Source organism: Ischnura elegans, chromosome 6 (genome assembly GCF_921293095.1).
Source record: "Ischnura elegans chromosome 6, ioIscEleg1.1, whole genome shotgun sequence".
Lineage (NCBI taxonomy): Eukaryota > Metazoa > Arthropoda > Insecta > Odonata > Coenagrionidae > Ischnura > Ischnura elegans.
Genome location: NC_060251.1, coordinates 83,164,785 through 83,190,013, shown reverse-complemented (window position 1 = coordinate 83,190,013; position 25,229 = coordinate 83,164,785). Strand labels below are relative to the sequence as shown.

The 25,229-nt window shown below is 39.9% G+C and overlaps 1 protein-coding gene across 11 annotated transcripts in view; it reads left to right on the top strand.

Moving 5' to 3' along the window:
• Positions 1-20,760, top strand: part of LOC124161080 (E3 ubiquitin-protein ligase TRIP12) — an 86,095-nt gene extending 65,335 nt beyond the window's left edge. For 9 of the 11 annotated variants that reach the window (XM_046537256.1, XM_046537255.1, XM_046537261.1 and 6 more), the window contains 11 exons: positions 6,201-6,425; positions 6,837-7,028; positions 7,170-7,375; positions 7,477-7,601; positions 13,610-13,797; positions 14,069-14,178; positions 14,601-14,853; positions 15,039-15,311; positions 16,145-16,474; positions 17,912-18,284; positions 18,800-20,760. In XM_046537256.1, the coding sequence (XP_046393212.1) occupies positions 6,201-6,425; positions 6,837-7,028; positions 7,170-7,375; positions 7,477-7,601; positions 13,610-13,797; positions 14,069-14,178; positions 14,601-14,853; positions 15,039-15,311; positions 16,145-16,474; positions 17,912-18,284; positions 18,800-18,996 (2,472 nt within the window). In that variant the 3' untranslated portion in view covers positions 18,997-20,760. The remainder of the gene's footprint in view (positions 1-6,200; positions 6,426-6,836; positions 7,029-7,169; positions 7,376-7,476; positions 7,602-13,609; positions 13,798-14,068; positions 14,179-14,600; positions 14,854-15,038; positions 15,312-16,144; positions 16,475-17,911; positions 18,285-18,799) is intronic. The other 2 variants (XM_046537259.1, XM_046537260.1) reach the window with 2 other exon arrangements.
• Positions 20,761-25,229: the final 4,469 nt, after the last annotated feature.

Sequence of the window (25,229 nt, the reverse complement as noted above, 5' to 3'; positions counted from 1 at the left end):
GATGAATGCTGGAATGTTCGACTCGGTTGCCTATGCAGCAGGCAACACAAGATTTTGGGGAGTAATTTTGATTTCCTTAAAATGATTCGAACAGGAATTTAGCTGATTAATGAATAACTTAATTTTATGGAAACAATTGGGCATATAATTAATTCAACTAACATCGCTTTACCCCCACTCCTGCTGCCAAGTGCTAGCTGACAATCTGAGGCATTTTGCAAAATACAAGCTCTTTTCCACCGGATTTTCTTCAATTATTTTTCAGTCCATCTTTGGGAGTTCTCACGAGATAAGAAGATGAATTGGAATTGCTATCAGGGAGAAACCAAATATTCTGAGAAAATATCCTTTTGTCTGTGACTGTAACAATAAAGATTTATAGCACCACTCATAAATTGTAACTTGATATATGTTTTCAGAAAAAAATACCGCATCAACTTCCGAGAAGCTCTGCTGCTCATATCGAGTTTCGCCAGAATGCTAAGTCTCCGTCCTATTTTGACATTTATTTCTTTGCGTAAAATGCTTAAATAAACTCAGAAATACGTCGTGTTTGGTCTTATTCTTTTTGAAATTACGCGCACATTACTAATATTTCAATTCAATAAAGGTGTAACATCAATTGACGAAAGTCATTCTTAGACACCCTTTGTGCTAATAGATGACTCATGCAGCGGTTGACCTCCACAGAAATGGGGAACTTCGAAGCTGGTAGGAAAAAAAAGGTCAGTGGGGGAGGAAAGGGAGGGCCCGAAACACGTTTCTATTGTTCTCGCGTATTTTTTCGAAGCTAAGGTCTTCGTAATATGATCCCTGCGCGAGCTGTGACCTTTTTTTTATTTTGAAGAAGAGGAAAGCCTCAGAGGGGGGGCTAGTGTTGAATGGAGAGGGATACCGGACCTTGGGAAATGCGCTAATGTAAGTATCCCACGGTACTCACACAGCAGTTGACCTCCAGAAATGGGGAACTTCGAAGCAGGTAGCCAGAAAAAGGTCAGTGGGTGAGAAAAGGGGGGAGGGCGTGAAACACGTTTTTATTGTTCTCGTAACTCGATATTTTTTTCGAAGCAGGGGTCTTCGTAATGCGATCCCTGCGGGAGCTGGGACCTTTTGTTTGATTTCGGAGAAGAGGAAAGCGTCAGAGTGGTTGAGGCGAGTGCTGAATGGAGGGGGATAGAGGATCGTGGGAAATGCCCTAAGGTTGCTATCCCACGGCACTGAGTTTCTCCTGGTGGGGGAATCGGGGATTTTCGGATTTTTTCACCCGACTATTTTCGGTTCCCCTCGTCGAACACTTTTCACCGCTAAAATCCACGAATTTGATGTAATTCGTCAACTTGCGTAAAACGGCGCTGCGAGCACTAAATGACTACAGTTCTCTACATTTTTCCGAGTCAACTACCAACGACGTGCGTGCGACAGTGTATGACGCGAAATTCAAAGTATTCGAGGTATTCGAGGCGGTACTTTTCGCATAACTATTCGAAATCTCGAATATCGAATACTTTCTAGTATTCGAGGTATTCGAGTATTCGCGGATACTATTCGCACATCTCTACTATAAAGAAAAAAAATTTTGCGACATTTTTTTATCCTATCGTGCGGTGTTGCCTGGAATTTCGACAGTTATCGAAATGTCCTCTTTCAGTACTATTTGAAAGAGGAAATTTTGATAACTGCGGCGGCATAAGAGGGAGTAGAAAGAGTTCCGATCCTCTCTTTGCATACGCCATCGCTCTACGTTGCTTGTCCTACTCACGAACAATTTTATTTAAAAGCTCTCGCAGGAGTATTGCAATAGAATTGCAGCCGTGGAAAATTTTAAGGCAAAACACGACAGGCAAATGGCATGAGCTTTCCCAAGAGATTGACCAACAATCGGGGCAAACTCAGCGCCGTAGGATAATAACCACGTCGTAGATTTAAGGCCCCTTGCACACGCACCGATTTTGGACGGCCGGTAAAATATCGGCCGTCCACATTCCAATAGTGAACAATGGGCGAGCATTGGAGCTTGCACACGTACCGACCACACGCCGGCACCGGCAAAATGCCGGTTAGCTGCCGGCTATTGTCATTGTGGATCGCCGACGCCGGCTCAAAAACTTAGCAACGTATCGTTTGACCGGTAAAAATCCGACGTGTGTGCAAGCATCGCTTCGCCGGTAAAATATCGGCCAATATTTTACCGGCCGTCCAAAATCGGTGTGTGTGCAAGGGGCCTAACGGAACTACACTCGGCTCTCCATCAGCTAATGCCTCTGCCGTTTTTTTCCTTTCCGAGACTCCACAGGAAAATATCAAGTTACAGGGGAACAATGGAAACGTGTTTCATCCCTACCCCATTCCACCAACTGACCTTTTTCGGTCTACCAGGTTCAATTCCCCGAGTTTCTGGAGGTCAAATGCTACGTGAGTCACCTTCTGAGCTCGAAGATATCCCGATATCTTTCAGCAATTGTATGACACGCACGAGGTTCTAAAAAGAATTAGACCTAACGCGACGTATATCTTACAGCATTTAAGTTTTTTGAGCTCTAATTGATTGACACAAAGATTTATAGCTAAAATAAGGCTACTAATATTCAACATAGTCCAAACAGGACAATTTCGGAAGAAACAAGCGTAGCATAAGCGCATTCAAACAAGACGAGACGGACTGGAAACTCAGGCAACGCAAACTGCGTATATCACATAGCTGCGCCTTCGCCCCTTCGCTTCAAAGGCAACGACGTCACATGCAAGATCGGGCGTGTTCTTCCCTTGCTCCTTCGCTCGTAGCTTTAATATACGGAGGGGAGGGAGCCCTCTTCCCCTCGACCTCTCCTTCAGCGCTCTTCACTTATAAGCATTTCCGATTTCTTCTATCCACCATTAAGTCCAACAATGAGCACACTCGTTTGATTTTTTTTAACCGCAGGTTTTGACACCAATATTACTATATGCAGTATAAATGCCACGGGATGCCCACTCGTGGCAATAAATTTAGCGCGCGCTCCGGAGCGAATCACCCCGCGCGATCTTTTCAATGTTCACCTCTGGGGAACCGACTTGACGGCGCGATGCTTGCAAGAAATTCAAACAGGAGCATTTTAAAAATACGTCACTAAGGGAGAAACTCCCCTGCCTGCCGCTTGATTTTGACCCAGGGTTTCAGATGACTGACTCACGCTGAAAACCAAGGCCACTCAGTTCCCCTTGAACTTGCAACCGGTGAAGGGGAGGGGGGGAAGATAAGAAGTTTGTGTAAGAGGCGCACCCCCATTTTCGGCTGCAATATTTGGGAAAAAAGGTGCGCCTCTTACACGCGCTTATACGGTACCTTTCTGCTTCCTTCACAAAAGTAATCGGATTCTCGTAAGTACATCCTCGGAACGTAGGCATTACAATTGCGTCTTTCGCCCATGTGATTCCACCCAATACCGAGGTAGGCCCCTGTTGCTCTGAACGCTCCAAGCGCCCCTTCAACACTTCAAATTTTGTTTTCGTCAACTCCTTTATTTGTTCCCTCGTAACTTCAACCTCACCCTCTATTCTGTTCATCCGCTCCCCGAGATTGATCGTCACTTCCTTAACTTCTACTAATGTAGATTCCTGTTGGGAAAGTCGGTTATTGACCGCCCCCATCATTTTCAAAAATTCGCTCTGAAGGGATTGCCTTTCTTTCCGCAATTCCTCCTTCTCCTGCTCCTTCTCCCTTCGTCTTTCCTCTTTCTCCTTCTCCCGTAAGAGTTCCCTCTCCCGTTCCTTCTCTTTCTCCTCCTCCCGTAAGAGTTCCCTCTCTCGTTCCTTCTCCTTACGTCTTTCCTGCTTCTCCTTCTCCCGTAGGAGTTCCCTCTCCCGCATTTCCTCTTTCTCCTTCTCCCTTAGGAGTTCCCTCTCCCGCATTTCCTCTTTCTCCTTCTCCCTTTCCCTTCGCATTTCCTCCAATAACTCACGCACCGGGTTCAACGCGATCGGCGTTTGGTAAATCGACTCTATAGGGGACTCCGTTTGACCAACCGGTGACTCTGCGTCCCGTTCCACTTCCTCCATAATGGCCAACCCAGTCAAATCCCCTATATTACGATTGAGCATGAACCTTTCCTCCCTTTGACTCTTCTCGGCCATCTTAACACGATATGGTTCTTTTTCAAAACGTCCCCGTCGAAAACCAACTTCTCCCCCACACTAATCACAAATACACCCCCTACAAAGCGTGCCCAGGCCTCACCAAAGAACCCTCCGCGCCGACGACGCATCCGTGGTTTAGGAACCTGAATGAGCCCAGCACTCCACACTTGACAATTAGTCTTTCCGTAACTGAAACAAAAATTTTTATACAAGAACTATTCGCTTGCCATAACGAATCAACTCTGCCAGAAAATATTTCCTCAATTGCCCTTTTAAAAGTGAATGAATGAATTGGGATCCTGTCCTTTTAAAAGTGAATGAATGAATTGGGATCCTGTCCTTTTAAAAGTGAATGAATGAATTGGGATCCTGTCCGCAGCGCCATTTTTCATATGTAACGGTTCAAACCGCGAGAGCCGCCCGCTCGCCTCCCGTTCGATATCTCCCCGTACATGTGATTGTTAACTCTCCACTCCCCCAAAATAGAAAATTGCCCCTACGGAGACTTACCGTATCCGGGCTTAAAATCAAGTTCCCCAATTGTTCGTGCCTGCACGCACACTCACTTACAACAGGATCTAAGGAAATCGTGGCAATAGCAAAACAAATAACTTCAATGACATCCCTTTTACAATTGATTTTAATAATTGAACTACCATAGGTTCCAAAATTTACACTGACACTAAAGCATTCCCAACACACACAATAAATCCCCGTTCCAAAATCCATCGGCGTCACCTCCAACATGAAATATTCACCTTCGGCTTCTCCTTCCAAAAGTACAATAGCACTTTCTCAATGATTATAAAAAAATTGATGTTTCCAACAACAAAATGTACCCACGCTCTTTAGCGAATAAGCAACGTAAAAAATAGTGACATCAAACTTACAAAAAGAACTTTCCGTGCAAAGCAATTATAAATTGGGCGTTACTGTTCAAATGGCCACCCGTTTTGAACTCGGGCTCAATGATCCGCCAAGTGACACTAACATTCAGAAAGTATGCTCAAACTTCACCACGTGCCGCACTTAAGTCTTGCAGGGCCGTGACTAAAACCAGCCAACAGTAAATTCACTAGGGCCTTATTGTGGGGAGCACACTTGGGACTTTCAAAGGGGGGAACCATCTGGACACCAAAGGATCTATTCGGGCTTTGGTAATTTCCAAGCTTACTTCCTTTATCCGATGTTCTCGCCACCCCTGAAGAGCTGTCCGCGTATCGGCCTCCTCCACATGTGCCGTAGCTTGGCTGCTGCTGCTTGTCACCGCACGCCACTATGACTTATCTTTGTGTCACACCGTAAGAGAGAGAGAGCTATCCTTCTCGTCTCTCTCTTTTATAAACTCTGCACTACCCACAATCACCTCTGGTGCACCTCAACGCCCTCTTTTTTCCCCGGCCGTAAGGCGGGTTTTCAAACGTATTCCGGGAGAGAACCACTGCGTCGCCTCTCCCGGAAATCCACTCTCACACCATGTCACATCCATAAAAAAAAATATACTACCATGGAAAAAACAAAATAAACCCTTTACATAAATTCAGGATAGAACTCCGTGAAAAAAATGCTAAAAATGTGAGTGTGCGCGCAGACGTAACCCCCCCCAGCCGCGATGTTTTATATGATGCGTCGGGCCGGCTCCGGTCTGTACCGCTACAATACAATGATTAAATAAGCAAAGGTGGTTGCATTAAATTCTTCAACAGGGAAAGTCGCCTATTATTATTCCAAAAAGAGTTGTGCTTTACCCTTTCACCAACTTGCCTAGAATCTCAGATTGTGTTCTCTTATAGTTGGTAGTTATTTTGATCTCTACCTATCAATTAATTTTTCTATGGTTTACGCAGAGGTATATTTTTTATCCTCTGGGTGAAAGTACACATTTTCTTATCAAAAGTCTTTTCGCCAACATCTCTGAACCATGAATAAACTTTTATATGTGTATTGGAGTAGTAGTTGGTTTCTCTTGTTTCTCCGTGGATGGGTCAAATTTTTTCTCGTGCTTTCCTTGCATTAGATGTCAATCTATCTATTTTGCTCAGCATATTTGTCTGTAAATTTATTCACTGTATTCTTTTGCCTTTTAGATGGATGCCAAAAATGGTTTAGTGAGTGAGTGTAATGGTGAGATTATAAGGAGATATCCTGAGGATTGGAACCCTTCCACTTTGTCAGCGCTGGTCTCTAAGCTGAGTGGTTGTGTCTCACAGCTGGAACAGTTCCCTGTGAAGGTTCATGATTTGCCAGCTGGCACTGGAGGTCCCCGTGGCGGAACCAGTGCTCTCAAATTTTTCAATACTCATCAGTTAAAGGTGAGACAAAAGTAGATTGTTTTAATGATGTTTAAAGGAACTGTATGCTACATTTTTACATTCAATTTTAACACTAGGATTCATAGCTTAAATCTAAGGTGTTTATAGTGGGTAGTGTTGTCATCAGAGGCTCCTGGGAACTCCTCATCTGTGCACCTCTTTATTTATTTCCGTGGTCACTGTAGGGCATCCTGTAGAGTACAAATGAGGATCAATTTTAATTTTTATCTATATCTATCCAGCCATTTTTATTTTCTCCTTTGTTATCTAAAAAGGTGCATCTTTTGAAGACAAAATTTTGCCACATAAGTATTGCTTTATATTAACTTTGAATGAACCAGTTAAGTTATTTAAAATTTGCCCTTAAAAATGTTTGCATGACTTAATTTGTGTATTTTTTTGTATTCACAGTGCAATCTTCAGCGTCATCCAGACTGTTCCATTTTAAAACAGTGGAAAGGAGGCACAGTTAAAATTGATCCACTAGCCTTGGTGCAAGCTATTGAACGGTATCTTGTTGTTCGTGGCTATGGCCGTCTCAGAGATAAAGACTCAGGTGATTCAGACGATGAAAACAGTGAGGAAGACATAGATGATACTTTGGTATGTAAAAATGTGTGATTTTTTTTGTGTGCTCATTTCTTTTATAAATCATATCCAATCAAAATGCAATAATTGCTTTTGAACTTCTGACTTTTGATAGCTGCTCTGAATTTCAATGATGTATACTTTAATTCCTCTCAGGCTGCCGTGGTCATCAGCCAAGGGGCTGCAAGACACAAATTGCAGTTTTTAATGGGTGAGCAGGTATTGCCTTATAACATGACTGTATATCAAGCTGTGAGACAATTCAGTCCTATAGGAAATGATCAGTCAGAGACAGACACTGATAGTGAGGCTCCATTAGGAAATGCTGGAATATGGGTCCAAACTCACACAATATATTACAGGTATTTATTTTTATTTAGTTTAGCTCTATTGTTATTTTTTGATAGCTGTAAAAGTTTATCAGATTGTGTGTGTAACTCATGGTGAACTTCTTCATTTTCAGACCTGTCCCAGAGGATGAAGCTAGCTCAAGTAGCAAGCCTGGTGGTTCCAGTTCTAGTAGCCGGAAAGGAAAAGGTTCCAGCAGTAAGAATAGTCCACGCAGGAAAGGGGACGACCTCTGGAATGGTATGCATCGTTAATTATGATGAATAAATGTGACTTCAAAATCACTTTTCTATTGGGAAGCCTTAATGTGGTGAAATTATGATCTAAAATTTTATGGACTAAATTAATGTGAGTTATAAGAACAAGATGTTCAGCAAGTGGGAAAACCGGGAAAATCTGGAATTGAGCGTGAATTTATAGTCCCTGGAATTATCGCTCCAACCGGGAATTTCAAAATCTTTAATTTCAAATTCGTTTCACGTACAATTTTGCAGCTTCAAATCCCATTTTCTGGCCTGATATGTGTTTTTCGTAATATTAAGTGCATCAGCTGAGTAGAATTTTTACAGCCGCATCTAAATATGGAATGTCAGGCAAGAAAACGGAATCGAAATTTATAGCACTTTGGACTCAAGTAAGATTAAAAAACTTGAGGAATAGAATTCCAGGTGACGTCAACATCTATGTATGAGGTTGAAGCAGCATCTTGGCTGGCATTGAATAAATGCAAAGTTTAAATACAATGAGTGCCAACTAACCTATTCATTGTCTTTGTAAGTACATAAATATAATATTTATTATTTAAAAGTATTGAAGTAATTTTTGGTGTTTTTCAAATTGTTATCTATTGTGGTAATCTCGTAAGATTAACCTAGAATTTTGTAACTTTCCTTGGAAAAGCAGAAATTATGAATGAATTTTTCTGCTTTGATTGGCTAGACACCCTGAAGTAGTTGATTCATAGCTCTAGGTTTGATTCAGATAGTTCCCTTCTATGGCTATGAAAGGCTTAGGTTGAAATGTCCCATTTCTGACTGAAGTACCTAATTTGCTCTCAGGCTTCTTTAATGCACCAAAGTTTTGGTCATATGTTATAAAAAGCGTCATGGTATGTTTACAGGGCGTTTGGTTGCTGAGAAATTGTCTTGGTATTCGAAAAAGGCTATTCGGCCTTCCAGCCGGGTGGTCTCTCTCCATTCTGCCAATACATACATCTTGGCTGGAAGCCCAAATTGCCTTTTTCGAATATACTCACCAGGAAAGCATCAGATCTTACTTCATGGTCTTGGTTAGTGATGGGTCGATTCCAAAATTTTATCGATTCCGATTCCGATTCTGACATTTCGATTCCGATTCTACCGATACCGATTCCATCGATTCTGATGCCATAGGCTCCAAGAAAAATATCACTTAATTCCAGGCAACAAGAAAACCACTTTAAAAATATTACTCTGCGAAAGAGTCAGTCAAACAAAAGCATCTTTCATATCATCACTATGTAATTAAAATATAATAGCTAAATTTCAAAACAGAACATACCTGAAAAGTGGTGTTACATGATAGGTATTACTTAAGAATATTAGCACTCATGTTTAAATTTAAAATAAAAGTATCTCCTTTAATATCTATCTCTTATTGATAATATCTTATCATTATCAATAATGTCTCACAAATTTAGTCTCCTTTTACAGACTTTAAATTTTTACTCAGAAAGCAAAGCATCTTCACTCTGTCAGGATAAAGCCTGTTGCATTTTTCATCACATATTTTTCCTGCAGAACTTAATGTCTTTCACTGAACATAGTGGATGGCGGTATGGCAAGAAACCTCTTCACTAATACCTTCAGCCTTGGTTAGGAGATACAAGTCTTTCAGTATTTCCCAGGGAAGGAATTTGGTGGTGCATTCATCTATGATAAATAAGCTTCCACTTCAGCTTCAACAGTGTTTGCTATGGTGACTTTGGGTACTTTTCCAAATGCATCACTGCATCTTGACTATATACCTGTCACAGGCTCCCTAGTCTGCATTTGCTCCTTCGGAATATAAAAGGGATTTCCAAGTAGCACTTTTTGATCTCGAGTCGAGTTGAAAATTACTCGCAAGTATCGAGTCGAGTATGATAATATATATATATATATTTCAAATTCACATTCACACAGGTCGCCACAGGCGAATATACAATTATAATAACATATAATAGAAATTGAAACAAAGAGATAGAAACATAAATACAGGACGATGACACACTGTGGCGTGGAGATGGAATGAAGGCCGAGAACACATGGAAAAAAGTTCACCTGAACCGGGAATCGAACCACGGACCTTCTGCTTTCCGGGCAGATGCTCAGACCACCGAGCTATCCAGGCTAATCTAATCTCCAGTGTTTTCGGCGGGGGTTTATACACCAAATCCCCCGAGGTCTAGCCCTATCATTTGGCCAAGAGATGGCTCTGGGCGTAGGTCCCGCCACGAACGAAGAATTCAACGCGGACAGAAGAAGAAATGGAATTAAAGATGGTCAGCAGAAGGTCCGTGGTTCGATTCCCGGTTCAGGTGAACTTTTTTCCATGTGTTCTCGGCCTTCATTCCATCTCCACGCCACAGTGTGTCATCGTCCTGTATTTATGTTTCTATCTCTTTGTTTCAATTTCTATTATATGTTATTATAATTGTATATATATATATATATATATGTATCCAAACTACAAGGTAGAGCCCTGAGTATAGTAATTTTCACAGCTATAATAAAGATTACATACTAAGTATATGAATCATGTAATATTTGGCCCTTTCAAATTCTCAAGCAGAACATTCAATTATTCTACATGCTCAGCCAGCAGGTTTTGATGTCTCCATGTTACATTATTACTGCCTGCAGAAAATTGCCTTTTTCTACACACTTGTGTGACTGGGCAAGTACTTTCCTACCAAAATTGCAAGATTTTGGAGACTGGAATTTTTATTAAAAATTATATCAACGATTTATTTGGACCTTGAATCTTCATGGAATTCAAGTGGACGAAGCGAACGAATTATGGAACTAAACTTTAGTTTTGTATAGCCAAAAAAATTCTATACTTCTCATGTCATTTAATCCGCGTTAAAATTTCTTGCTATTTTTAAGTTCAAGAAAGAAACTAAACGCTACAAATGAATATCACATCGGACGGACGCAGTAATAAAAAAGGCTAAAAGATGCCTTGTGATATGAAAACTCCCCCTTCCGTGCGACTCACCTCGGCGAAGGTGGAAAGGGAAAAAGGGTATCATTTGTTGCCTTTCATGGAAACAGTTCATTTTTCTCTCTCTTAAGCATGCTGACTTAACTTCTCCAGTTTACTTCAATACCCGAGCCATATTTCTTATGCGTGGAATGGTTCCGAAATATATCCAATCCATAGTATTTTCTTTCGAGTAATGCGCTAAATGGCCTGGTCGATCTATACATAATCCTTTTTTAAATCCTCATTTAGTGTTTTAAGTCAATTAAGACGATTATCCTGCTTTACATGACGATTTTCAAGACTAATGTTTTAAAAAACTTGAAAAATCGGCCTCAGTTACCGAGCCTCAGAGGTCCGCGGCGTGTAGGTCAGCCTTGACGCGCGATTGAAAAATCGCTCTTATTTCCTTCGTCGCCAACTTTTTTCCAAGAATTCTACTTAGTAATCTTTAGAAATCTATACTTTATATTGTGGTTCAAATTTTCCGAGTTATATTTTTCGTAAACGAAAGATAATGTCTACTTTATGTCAAATTTCACGTGAAAAACGGGTCGGCCATTTTGCGTTGTAAAACCAGGCAAATGAGAGCCAAAATCTTCAAAAGTCATTGAAAATATAGGAAAAGCACCAGGTCAAAGGAATATTGCGTTTTTTTATTCCATAAAACTCATACCAACGCAAAACCACCTGGATAAATTCAAAGATTTTTTGAGGAAAAACGATATCCCGCGTGGCATTGAAAAATTGGTCATGTTTGGGCCACTGTATCTCACTAAAGGGTCGTATTAATGTGAAACGGCATATAAATCTGTATCTGGTAATAATTTATGAGTATTTACGCTAAGTTTCAAGTCTCTATCCCCAAAAAGGTCATTTTGGACTTCATTCCAGCTTTTTCCGATTTCGGACCAGTGCGCGCCGGGTAGGAAGACGAACGGCCGCCGCCGCTGGCGTAAAGGTATTCGGCGCCCATGGCGACAACTATGGTGTATTCGGCAAGCTAAAACTGCCAGGCCAAGGCATTAGAATGACTTGTCGGCTTTAAAAACTGCATTATTACATGAGTTTCATGATAGCGTTTCCTGTCGCCAGACTGCTGGACCTACTAGCCTCGAAAGCTCTGTAACCTTAACTACTCGACTCCACATTCGTAATACTACTGGAAACGCTCGAGTCGAGTACCAACTACTCGACTCGATTAGAATTTTCGAGTACTCGCACATCCCCTCTCATCAAGATATGTGTTTTGTTATCACGATTACGTGGTGCGAACATTCAAATGACTATTGGAAACGCGGTCGTATATTTTGTGGTTTTAAGTACTACTGGAATCGGAATCGATTTTTCACTTTGGCAAGTACTCGTTTTCGATTCCGGTTCTTGGTCGAGAATCGAGGAATCGAAAAATCGAGTAATCGAACCGACCCATCACTAGTCTTGGTATATTTTTTGTTTTTCTTATTTCATGTGTGTTAAGGTATTGAATATGGTTTGAAGAAGTGGTATTAAAGATTTTGCCCATGGCATGGCTACTTGTTGATTTATATTCATTACTAGCTGACCCGACAGACTTCGTCCTGTCAAAAAAATTTGTAATGTGGCAGTGTTTTGTTCCTACCTTTTTTATATTCTTTGCAAAAAATTATCCTGAACAGAACCGTCACCCTGGTAATAATTCGGTGTGAATTATTGGGATTATGCCTGAACGCCTCTAAGGCAGAATCCCCTCTAGCCGATGAGGTAACGGTGATTTGAGGAGGCCCGAGAGCCGGCAGGCTCGAGACACTTTTCTTGCTCTTAGTCGACGCGCCTTGCTTAGGGGTGCGTCGGTATCCGAGCCGACTTGCCGATCGGGGAAACCGGGGCTCCCGGGGCGTATCCAGCGCCGACGGGATGCCTCCCCCAAGCGGTCGAACATGGGTGACCGACTGAGGACGGCGTCGGGTCTCGGAATTGTCTGTAGACGACTTTGGTACCGAGCGGGGTGTTGTACTCGGTAGAGCAGCTGCCACGCTGCGATCTCTTGAGACTCAGCCCTAGCTTGGGGGATTCGTCTTGCTTTACTCGGCGAGACCCCCGCTTTCGAAAATTTTTCGAAGTCCCTCCGTCGTCTCAGGTCCGGCTTCGGACTTTGAAAAATGTCGTCCGAATTCCGTCGTCCCAGGTCCGGACTCTGGACTGAAATTTTTCGGCACTTCGAAAATCGTCAAAAAAATTTTCTTCCCTTCGAGCGCCTGCAGATTCGTAGGTCTATTCCGTAGTATGATCGTACTGGTGCCGTAGTCTGATCCCGCCGTGGGTTGATCTTTTTTCGAGATCCGAAATTCCGTCGTCCCAGGTCCCGACTCTGGACTTCGTCGTCCCAGGTCCCAGGTGTGAAAAAGAAAAGGGCTGTTTTTAGGGTTTCCCGGCAATTATTCGATTTTTTCTCGCCGTAAGAACTATCCTTGGACTTCAACGAACATTTTAAAAAAAGAATTGGCCAAATTGGTCCAGGCGTTGTTGAGTTATGCGCTTACCAACACATTTTGCGATTCATTTTTATATATAAGATTTCCATATGTAGGTGGAATCTTTGTTGTGAATTTTACTCTCCTTGGTGTCATAACCCAGGCAATCTAGATACAATCTAGGTGCTAGATATATTTTCATTGTAACCAATTTGTAAGATTGTTATCAGTGCAAATACATCCAGCACCATTTATACTTGTTTGCATACCCTGCTAGTCCTCTAATTTTATTTCCACTTAATCAAGTACTTACTCGATCAAATCATTTATGTGTAACCGTAATGATACTATCACTCTTGGTTTAGGATTGTCGGACACATTGAAAATGTTATGTGAGATACTGATTAGCTGTTGTTGTTGTCCTTTATTTCCGACTTAGATTTTTCAAACTTCAACCTATGATTCAGGATCAAAGGGTAAAATTTGACCAAGTTATTTTATCTGAGGTTGCTTTTATTTTTTTTCTAATTGAATTACTCATGCAATTCTTTTTTTTTTTCTTTTTCTCAGAAGGTGTGGTGCCAGCCTTGCATTCTCCATTAAAAAATTTCCTCAACTCACGGCTTCCAGAAAGTGTATCCATCCAGGATGCTTCTCTTGAAGTGCTCTGTTTGTTAAGAGTGCTTCATGCACTCAACCGTCACTGGGGGTCTCTATACCCATCAGCCGTCCATTATGCTCCTGTCCTCAACCAGCAGGTCAGTAGGCATTTTCTCTAGCCTCAAATAGCATACCATTCATTCTCCAGTCTGTCCTCTGTGATTTGGGGTATGACTTAGTATTTGTGGGGCCTATTTACGTACATTCATTACCTAAGGGGACTACTTTAGAGCTGTGTGATCAATTTTTTTTATTCCCTTTCGATTGCTGCATCAGTCGATGTTGAATTTTGTATGAATTTATGCTTTTAACTGGACCGTCATGTTTTTAGACCAAGTCTTTACATTTCATGTCTCTACCTTCTTCAAGGAGTTTGTTAATAGCAAAGTTGCTGCTAAAGCAAGTCGTCAGCTTCAAGATCCATTGGTGATAATGACAGGTAACCTTCCATCGTGGTTGCAGCAGATAGCATCAGCTTGGTAAGTTTAATTGGTGTATATTAATTAGTGTTTGCTTTTGAATTTGAACTTCATAAGTTCTTTTTCACTTATCCCATAAGTGCAAATAGTGATTAATAAATATGGACAGCAATTATAGACAGAGGAAGAAGATCATGAGTTACTTATGTACATATTGAAAGTCATTTTAATACATTAATTTTTGTTGATTTTGTGACCTACTGTGTGTGTTCAGAAAATAATGAGACTAAATAATAAAAAAATTATGGGGAGTAATTTGAAGGTAAAACATTATGTGAACGAATAAATTATTGTTTTTCAAAAAAACTAAAATTCATGCTATTTTTTGAATACTCCATCTACATACCCATTTGCAAGTAGTTTGTTCAAGACAGTATCTTATTGTAGTTGATGTTTCTAAAATGTTAATTCCAATTTTTCAGCCCGTTCCTCTTCCCCTTTGAAACGAGGCAATTGCTCTTTTACGCGACATCATTTGACCGGGATAGAGCATTGCAGAGATTATTGGATTCCACCCCAGAGCTTAGTGGTTCTGATAGTGCAGAAAGAGTAACACCTCGTCTTGACAGAAGGAAAAGGACAGTATCACGAGACGACATTCTAAGGCAGGCAGAACAGGTCATTGCTGATCTTGCTTCTTCCCGTGCTTTGTTAGAAGTGCAATATGAAAATGAGGTAAGCTGTCATAGGGTGGAAGTGTTTTTCAACTGTTCTTTATTGACATCTTCATTCATTCTTATCTCATATTCTCCTTCATTCATGTCTTTATTTTTTATACTTGACCTCCTTATCATGCATTCAGAAACTCCTCTACCTCTTATTAAATTTTGCCTCAAAGTACCTCTTATTCAATTTTGCAGGTTGGAACAGGCTTGGGCCCAACTCTAGAGTTTTATGCTCTGGTATCAAAAGAGGTACAAAGAGCCGATTTAGAGCTATGGTTGGGTGAGCGTGTAATCCATGGCGGTCTCTCCTTGGGTTCTTCTTCAGGGGTTGCTTACATTCATTCACCGACTGGATTATTTCCAGCCCCTTTACCCAGAAATGCAAAAGTTGCTCAGGTCACCAGGATAAAGAGCAAATTTCGTTTTCTGGGAAAGTTTATGGCTAAGGCAGTCATGGATTCTCGTATGGTGAGTGTTTATTGTTTGACTGATGAAGTTTAACCTGAACTCCTTTTTCATTTGTGGTCTATTTTTATGACTTATGGTTAATAATTTACTCTGACATGAGCATTTTTACTGGTAAAATAATGCTGTGAACACCTAAGAGTGCTTTCTTTTACATTTACTTCATTCAATACAAGATTCTGTTTTTTATCATTTTCATTCCCAACTTCTCATCTATTGCTCATTATTGATGAAATAGCTATTGTCCAATTATTAGATTTTGTTACTAAATGACTAGTGCATTAAATTTTCATGGTAATGGCTAGGGCTCCCAGATTGTGGTAAGTACTAACTTAACAAAGCGATGTAAAAAGGGCCTAATAATCAATGCAAAAAGTCTGTCTAAAGATCCAGCTTTTGTTTAAAACTGTAAGTATAATCATTAAGTAAAACCTTTTCTCCAAACAAAAGGAAAATTTTAATGATCCAAATGTACTTCCAATGGTAGAAGAGAAGTCTGTGGAAGTGGAATTAAGATGTATGGGTTATATCTGGAGGTGCAGGGTTGTACCTTTTGGGTAGATTGAATTGCAACGGAAAATATTTCACAAACATAAAGACAGTAAAATAATTCGGTCCTCAAGGTCATTTATCCCATGTTTTTTCCTAGGTATGACAAAAATCAATGAACCCTACTAATGGCCTTCAAATCATTGTAGTGATGAAATTTTTTACAGGAATAAAATGTATAGCATTTATGCATTTTTCATTAAGGTGTCATGGTTATTGCTTTGACTTGTTCATTGAGTGAGAGTGTGGATAGAATTTCACTATATTTGAAATCTTACTTTCCTCAGCTGGACCTGCCATTCAGCATTGCATTTTATCGATGGCTGCTTGGCCAAGAGGGATCTCTTGGCTTGGGTGATCTATGTTATGTTCGGCCAGAAGTCCACCGATCTTTGGTCCGTTTGCAAGATATCATTTTGAAAAAGGAAGCCATTGAATCGGACACTTCATATACGCCAAATCAGCGAAGAGAAGCTATTGAAAGGTTATCCCTGGATGGTTGTCCTGTGACGGACCTTGGTCTAGATTTTACACTCCCAGGATACTCATCAGTTGATCTCAGGCGTGGAGGGAGGGATATTCCTGTTACTATTCATAATCTGGATCAATATATCAGAGTGAGTATTATTTCTTCCTCATGTGGCTTGGGTTGATACTTATGAATCTTTCATTGATGGTAAACTAATCTTATAACTGTGCTGTATGTAAAACTACTTAAATTTTCATCAGTAGTAAAATCTTTATTAGATCTACTAAATTGCTCACAGTTATTATGAAGAAGCCTGCTTTAAGAATGTTGTGAATTGATGAAGGTACTCTTGATTTGTTTCAGTTCTAGTGGATGGGCTCATTGAATGATACCCGTAGTTATATGTGGTAGACTCTCGTTATTATGAATTTAACGGGACTGAAAAACCGGAGGTTCGAAATAACTAAGTTTGTATGAAAGTTTCTTTTAGGAATCATCGAAAAAAAAACATGGTTTGTCAAAATGTCTTATATCTTCAAGCTCCCATACTTATAGTAGCTCTGCGAAATAGCTTCAGAGTCAAGTGTGTAATATATGCAATTAAATTACGTGCAAATATATATAAAAGGCACATTTTGTTTCATAATCTCAAAAGAAGAATGTGGCAAGATGCAATCAAGGGTTGACATCTTCCTGAATACAGTAAGTCCTCTCATATGATGAAGATACGTTCCTTGAGAACTTGCTCGTAAGTTAATATACTTATGTGAGGTATCCTGCAGAATACTACACTGCATCACTATTGAGACTAACTGATCTAGCTGGGCGTGCGACACAGCCAGAGCTGAAAAAAGTTGCTGTCCACAGGAAGGTAGAACAGGCAAAATGCTAAACAGCTCCTGGCTTCACACCGGATTCAATGATAAGGTTCAGATTATGCCCAAAGTGAGAGTTCCTCTACACTATACCGTGTTGCTACAGTCGACTCGAAAGATGCCAAATTTGAAATTTTGGGCTTGCTTGAATTTTTCGAATGCTTGTATTTCTGAAAGTTCATAAATCAAATGTGCGTTGGAAGAAGACAAATTTGACGTACAGAAGAACTGTACGTCAAATTTAAGTGGTAATAAGTGGGTAACCATGATTCCACAGGAATTAATCTTATTATATGGTGTTGCGTACATTCTGAAGTATCTCTTCCTGAAGAAAGTGCTATCATAGATGCTCTTAGGCACTGTACACGAGGAGAACTTATATAGGAAACATATCGCAATGATTGTAACGTAGTGTAGTGTGTATCCACCTAAATGCCGTTGCTTATTCGTGGAGCTTAATAAAGTTCATTTTGCAACTGATAGGACTAGAACAGAGGTTAGTAATTTTGTAATAACGAAAATTTTTGTAATGTTTCTTTTACTATAGATTGGATAGGCTTTTGCATCATGACCAACGATTTACTTCGTGATAATGAGAACTTCATAATAAGGTTGTTTGTATTAACGAGAGTCTACTGAATGTGGTTATTATGAGTGTAACCAATAAATAATTCTCATGCTCGGTCAATACATTTTGTGATTTTTTTCAGCTGGTTTCTCACTGGTTCCTGGTTGAAGGAGTGTCACGTCAGATGGAGGCCCTGCGTGAAGGATTTGAGGCAGTTTTTCCTCTCTCTCAGCTGCAAATGTTCTATCCAGAGGAGTTGGAAGCTGTCTTCTGTGGCTCATCATCGCTTCTACCATCTCCATTGGCTGGTCCAGGTGGTTCCTTCTCAAACAATCTGTCCTCCTCATCTGGTTGGGATGTAAAAACGCTGATGGAATGCTGCCGACCTGACCATGGCTACACTCCAGATAGTCGTGCAATTCGCTTCCTTTTTGAAATCCTCAGTCATTATGATCGTGATGAACAAAGACTTTTTGTGCAGTTTGTAACTGGATCTCCAAGGCTCCCTGTTGGTGGTAAGTTTCCTTTAATGGGTCGGATTATTTGGTCTTCATTTGTTTATTGGTTGGGATTAAATTTGGTTCTATTCTATCTATTATGTTTGAGTCATTTTGTTCTGTTTGGTGGGAAGAGGAAGTAGCTTCAACTATTCCAGTAGGTAGGGTTGCATATAATTGCATCTTAACCACTTAATACAAAAATGTCTGAGTGCATGAAATCTGTGACCACTCTCTTTGTATGCTATTGACTTATTCTATTTATAGTTGCCAAGCTCCATTGATTTAAAATGTTCTTTGCCTGCTGTTAATGTGGAACATATGAGTGATTTTGTGAAATAAATTCAAATGGATGAATTTAGGTTCTCAAATTATTGGCAACTTATTTCATATATTTTTCGCTAACCAAAGAATAAAGCTCAGTCTTACATGATAAGAGGGGTATGATAAAATAATTTTCCCCAAATTAAACTAATTGATGTGACTTTTGAAGTGTGTGTTCTAATATTAACTCTCTATTTACTTAATTTCAGGATTCAAGAGCCTTTCCCCTCCGTTGACAGTGGTAAGGAAGACGTTGGAATCGAATATGAATCCAGATGACTTTTTACCCTCTGTCATGACATGTGTGAACTATTTGAAATTACCAGACTATTCATCTCTTGAAGTGATGCGTGTCAAATTGAATTTGGCAGCTCGTGAAGGACAACACTCCTTCCACCTTTCCTAGTTAAGGCTTCCCAGACTGGCCAGGGAAGATTTAGGACAATTGTTTGTGTGTTTCTGTATGATTGGACTAGTGCTGCCATGGTATGTGTGTGTGTGCATAAGTAATGGGTTCAAGGAAAAGGATATAATTTCAGTGTACGGAGTGCATGCAACTAGGAAATTTCAACCAAACCTTGTGGGGATGAAATGAGGAGCATATAGGGATAGTATGTTTGGCTCCGTTGAAGAAAAGTGCTTTCATTGATGGGAGTGTATGGTGTATTGAAACTAATCCCTCATAGGAATTTTGGGAGGACCAAAGTGTGAAACCTGATTGTCTAAGGTAGAGAGTAATATTTTATATGGAGATCGTTGATTAGAGTGAGATTAGCCCATGTGTTGGGCTTTTTGTGGTGTTGTGGTGGCCTTGTAACTTGACCTCTGCTTCATTAGGGCCAATTCAGGATCACTTAACATATATTTTCTCTTCCCCTATTTTCGTTTTCCCACACATATTTTTACCCTTGAGAACTCAATCGTTGTAAATGATTGCATTCCCTGCATTTTATTATGCTCCCAACAATGTGTTACTTCCAAGTGGCTAAGTTTTTTTTAATGAGTTGTACCGTGTCACCATTTTGTTTTTTCTGCTTGTGTAATGCCTTCAAGTGGTCACCCACGTTTAATGCAGGAAGCCACTTCACAATGATTAATATTGCATTGCTGTGGATGGAAATTATAATCCTGTTGTTGAGCGAGTGGGTAGCAGTAGAATGTGTGGCAAGGTTTCGTGAAGAGAGAAATTCATCCATAGAGTTCATTGGTGGATTATCATAAACATTCTTATTTTATTTTTATTTTTTTTTATTAGTATCTATGTAGCTATAAACATTACATTAAGCAGCAGATTGCGCAATGTCTAAATGGTGTGTGTGTATGGATGTTTATGTGTGTTTCAAATTAAGTGAAAAAGAAGATGGAGCATATAGGTGAATTGTCCGCTGTGTATTGTGCATGTGTTAATATCATCTGCTCTCCCAATGAATATTATAAAAAAAGTATCTTTATTTTTGTTTGCCAAATTACCAGGAGTTTGAACTTTTAATCTACCAGCACCACCAACTCCTGTTGTTGATTTCCTGAGCTAATCTTAACTAACTTACATGAAGAATGAAGATTCTTTAAGGATGTTTTCTTTATTTTGATGAGGAAATTTGAGCAAATGGTGAACCAATTTTCAAAATATTTTGGGGGCAAGAGCAGTTTTTAAGAACTCTTTTAGTGGCTTCCCTAATTTGTTTGTGTTGTCTTGGCAAGAGTTCGCCAATAGTACCTGGAATATTATTCTCTACAAGATGTCTCCCGTCATGGTGTTATAGTCCTGTACATGTCAGCAAATTCAGTTCTGTTCAATAAGTTGGAGCAAAGGGTTAAAAAAAATGAATTTCCACATCAAATGTGGAACAAGCAGGTGGAACTACAGCGAAGCAATGGCTGGAAAAAATGGATAAAATTTGTGAATTTTCTTAGAATCCTATGAATCTTAACATTTGTGAATTTTTCTTTCTTGGAAAATTACTTTAATGTTCAACTGCTGTTCTGAAACCTGTATTATTTCTGTGCAATGGGATTACTTGGGACCTCAGTGATGAGATTCCATTGATATTTCAATCGTTTTGGTTCAGTCTTGTAATTCTGAGTATGAGACAGTGCCTGTTTGATTCCCATGAATTTTCTAATAAGAAATTGTGATAAACTCCTGTATCAATAAAATTCGTAAAATGGCCGACGTGATCTCTCTTCGAAAAAACCTCCTAAATACTGCTTCTGTGTTAGTAGTTCTCCAAGGAAACACTGGCATACTTTTGCTCCATCACTACTTTCCTATATCAGGACAATATTGCACTGCATTGTTAACCACATTTTTATCACCTGCATAGATCATTTTTAGGCATGTTGTAAAACTATTTGGAAAATAGAGAACAAACATAGTCTGGAAAAGCCTGGGAAAATAATCTTCATATTTGAGTAGCCACCCTGGTGTAGGGGATTCTGCAATTCATGGTCTCAAAAATTCAATTGTCTGGAAAGATGTGGTGAAGAATTACTTACATTCTAACCCACAAGCTTCCTCAATAGGCATGTGGTTTTAGTTTACTAGATGTTGTAAGAAAAAGAAAAGATATATATTTTGGAAATATGTATTTGCCGTCTAAATCCTCCTTAACATTTAAGTCCATTATTGTTTGGGAGTAAAAGGAATTTGTTAACATTTGCATTTGGAGAAATATCTCTCTTATTTTATTGTTTCTGTCAGACTTAAAAAAACATAGCAGGATTCCATTTCTCTGTTATATCTATTCTTTATAGCTAAAGTCTATGCAAATTGAAGGAGACCAGTTCTATTATCAAAAATGACAGAAAAAAGGCTGCTGCTGTGGAGTGGTCATTATTGATCCTAATGAGGGATATTGTCAAATGAACATCTTTAGCTGTGAATTATCCATTCAAGATCATTTTCCTCATAGCTTTGACATTAGTTTCAGTGCCATCATCTGTCATGATCGTTCAATTTATGCACTCATTGTTTTATGATCAGGAAGGCAAAAATTGAGACTGTTATAAAGGGAAAGCAGGGGAGAAGTTGCTAGGACTGGTTAGAAACTGGTACCCTAATTATCCAGCAAATGGAATGAATTGGTGCTCTACTCTACTTTGGTGATTTTAATTCGATTTTTTCACTCGTCCATCATTCTTTAAATTCATCTTTCCATTATTTATCGTGAAAGATGTGTGTGTACCTCTTAAAATGAGGGTAGTTGATTAAGGGAATCGAATATCTGCAGTGGATTCATCATTCAGATTTAGCATCAGGCACAGAGTGTAGCGAGGGGGGAAGTCTGAGAGGTCTGAACCATTCCCGAAACATGAAAACACAGTTTGCTTTCCTTGATAAATGAAAACAAAATATTGAAATATCATAAATTTACATAAGATTTCTTTGACAATTGAAGTTTTTTATATTGTGAAAAGTGTGAAAATTAGTTTTAGTCTACTTAGTACCCTGTTTTTCAAAAATTTTCCCCCTGGTTTTGGACCGCCCCCCAATGAAATTCCTGGCTACCCCACTGGGCACAGACCCAGGCGTGGGTCACTTGCCAGAAAAAGGGTCTTTCCAAAGTGGGATTTCCATAAAAATTTAAAATGATTGATTGCTCTAATCGAGATGGAAAAATAACTTATAGCTTAGGTTTAGTCAAAGTTCAATGAATTTCAATAGTCTTCAACTTACTACTTGAAGGAGAGGGAGGCCGATGTACATATTCTGGCTTTTTCTTGAGGTATGGAAAATTCCTACTAGTATGAATAGAGGTACTGAATTTTCCCAAAAAGCAATCACATGTACATGCAGCATTATTCTTATCCATAGTTGCATTCAGTTTACAATCTTCGACAATAGAATATAAATTACTTTTCCAATTTGTCTATGTTACAACATGAAAAAGAATTGTTAGCTCAGCTGTGTTTTTGCCATGTGTCAATATTTGGTGCCTCTATATAAGAGGCAGTTTGACAACTCCTATAAATTATTCTGAATTTGCCCATGGTGATATAAAATTGTGTCTTAATCTCTTGGGTGCAATGCCTCCCTCATTTCGCATTGCATCTGAGTTACGTATTTAAGTTGTAGTGCTACATGTTAGACTAGTGGGTAGAGTGCTTCACTGCTGATCAAAGGGTGATGTGTTCAAGACCTATGCCTCCACACCTAGCAAGTCTTCACTTAATCATCAGGAGTGATCAGCTAATCTGAGATTCACAACCACGAATATGTTTTACAAAAGAGAATCCTCAAGTGCACTTCCAAATGTGTTGCCAAAAATGCCACCCATCATGCATATAAACGGGTTTACAAAAGTCACCACTCGCGTCGCTGACGGACAAAATGATCAAGAGTGTTATGGTAAATAAGGTATAATTAGGTGTAAATTTATATACATGATTGTGATCTATCAAAGTTGTAACTTTTTGATGCTATTCCATGCAATTACAAGCAGATCATACTGCAAAATACTGAAAAGAGTGTGGATTGAATTGCATTCATCACAGCACCACAGAAATTTTTGAAAACTGACTAAATGCAACCGAAGTGGCCACAGAAAGCAGCCTTCTATGGGATGGAACTGGGCATGCAGTCCACTTATTCACAGCCTATACGTTCATATTCCACTGCCAAGAGTCAAGATAAGACTTGCCAAAAATATTAAGCTTGCCTTCATCTTTTTTAAGTCTACTGACCCATTATTGTTGAAGCATCCTCTAACAACCTGTGCTCTATTTTCATTATGTCCTTCACTGTTGTCATACAATTACTTTAAATTAGCCGGTGACTCTCCCTTGGACGTCCTTTCAACGAATGGGTATTAATTAATGAAAATATTAAGAACTTATTTTGATTCACGCTTGATTAGGAATTTAACAAACCAGATCATGACTTGGCCCATCGTAGAATTCGAGCTGGTAAAGTTGTAGCCCAAGTTTCAAACCTATGCCTCCATTTTTTAATGGTAAATTGTTTGTGCACTCATTGATTCTGTAGCTCAATCCAAGTAACTGGGTTCCATTTTTTTGCAACAGCATACAGTAATTCCTTTCTAAATCTTATATGTATGCGAATGGCAAATTTTATTATGCATAGTATTCTACCTATATTAAGGTAGGTTTCCATGAAGTACTAAAGAGGTAATCTGGGATCCTCCCTTTCCTTCCATCATGTTTCTTCAATTCACTGTAAGGCCTACACCCTTTCAATCTATCCAAAAATCCTATTCTCTTCCTTCCCATCCCCATTTACCAAACGTTCTACCCTCGAACATCATTTTCAACATCCCCTCCCCACTAAGCTCTCGCTCCATCCAAACCTTCTGTCTCCTCTGCATCTCATCTAAAAGTTGCCTCTCCTCACCCACCATGCCCAGCACTTAGTCGTTTCTCCTCCTCTCTGTCCATTTCACCTTCTCCATTCTTCTCCATACCCACATCTCGAATGCCTCCAATTTTCTCTTGTCCTCCTTCCTTAGTGTCCACGTTTCCGCACCGTAGAGAGCTACATTCCAGATCAAACTTTTCGCCTTTTCTTTACACTCTTACATAACGATCCTCTCAGAAGCTCCTTCCTGTTCATGAACGCCTCCTTTGCTAGTGCAATTCGCTTCCTGATGTCCTTGCTACTGTATCCGTTTTCCCCTAATTTGCTGCCCAAATAGTTGAATTGCTCTACCTGCTCAAGCTTCTCCCCACCTACTTTTATCTTGAGTCTCACATTCCTTGCTCCCGATGCTTTACAAAACCTATTTTATAGCCTGACCTATTCTATAGTCTGTTCTGTATCCTCAGTACCACTTTTGCCGAGTGCGGTATTAGACTAATAGTCCTATAATCTCCGCATTCACAGCTTTCTTCTTTTTCGGTAGTGGAATTAAAACAGTCTTCACAAAATTCTCCAGCCCACATCCCCCCTCATAGATCCTGCGTACTAGATTGAAAAACCTTTTCTTACTATGTATCCTTCCCTAGATTCTTTAGGAGCTTGCACTGGATATTTTCCATACCCATTGCTTTCCCAGCCTTCATATCACGAAGTGCTCTCTTGATTTTCGAATCTAAGATCCCCGGCCCCAGGTCATCCTCTTCCACTCCACTTTTCTTTTCTAATGTCAATCTCTCTGGCCTGTTTCTTCGGTCATACAGATCTTCCACGTATTCCCTCCATCAACTCTGTACCTCTTCTCGCTCGGTTAGCATCCTCCCCTCTTTAGCCTTAATGTTAGACATGGCTTGTCCTCTTTTGCCGCCCGATAGCGACTTAACTTTGCCGTACAACACGCCTACCTCTCCTTCCTTCTGGAACTTTTCCATTTCCTCACACTGCCTTTTCCATCAAGCCTCCCTTGCCCTCTTAGTTTCATGCCGTAATCGATTATTAAGTTCCCTATACTTCCTTTTGCCATGCTCTGTGTCCACATTCTTCCACTTCCTTCTCTCCACCATGTGTACCTTCACCCTTCATTGATTGAACCGCGTGTTTGCAATGAATAATTTGTTTCTCCTGCAAAATTCTACTGCTTTCTCTCCCCTGTTGTTCCGCATTCCTAGTACAAAATCTCCTATTTTGTGTCCATCCCTCCCCTCCCCGACTGAGGCGTTTCAGTCCCCCATCACTACTAGATTTTTGTACCCAGGGTTTCTCTTATA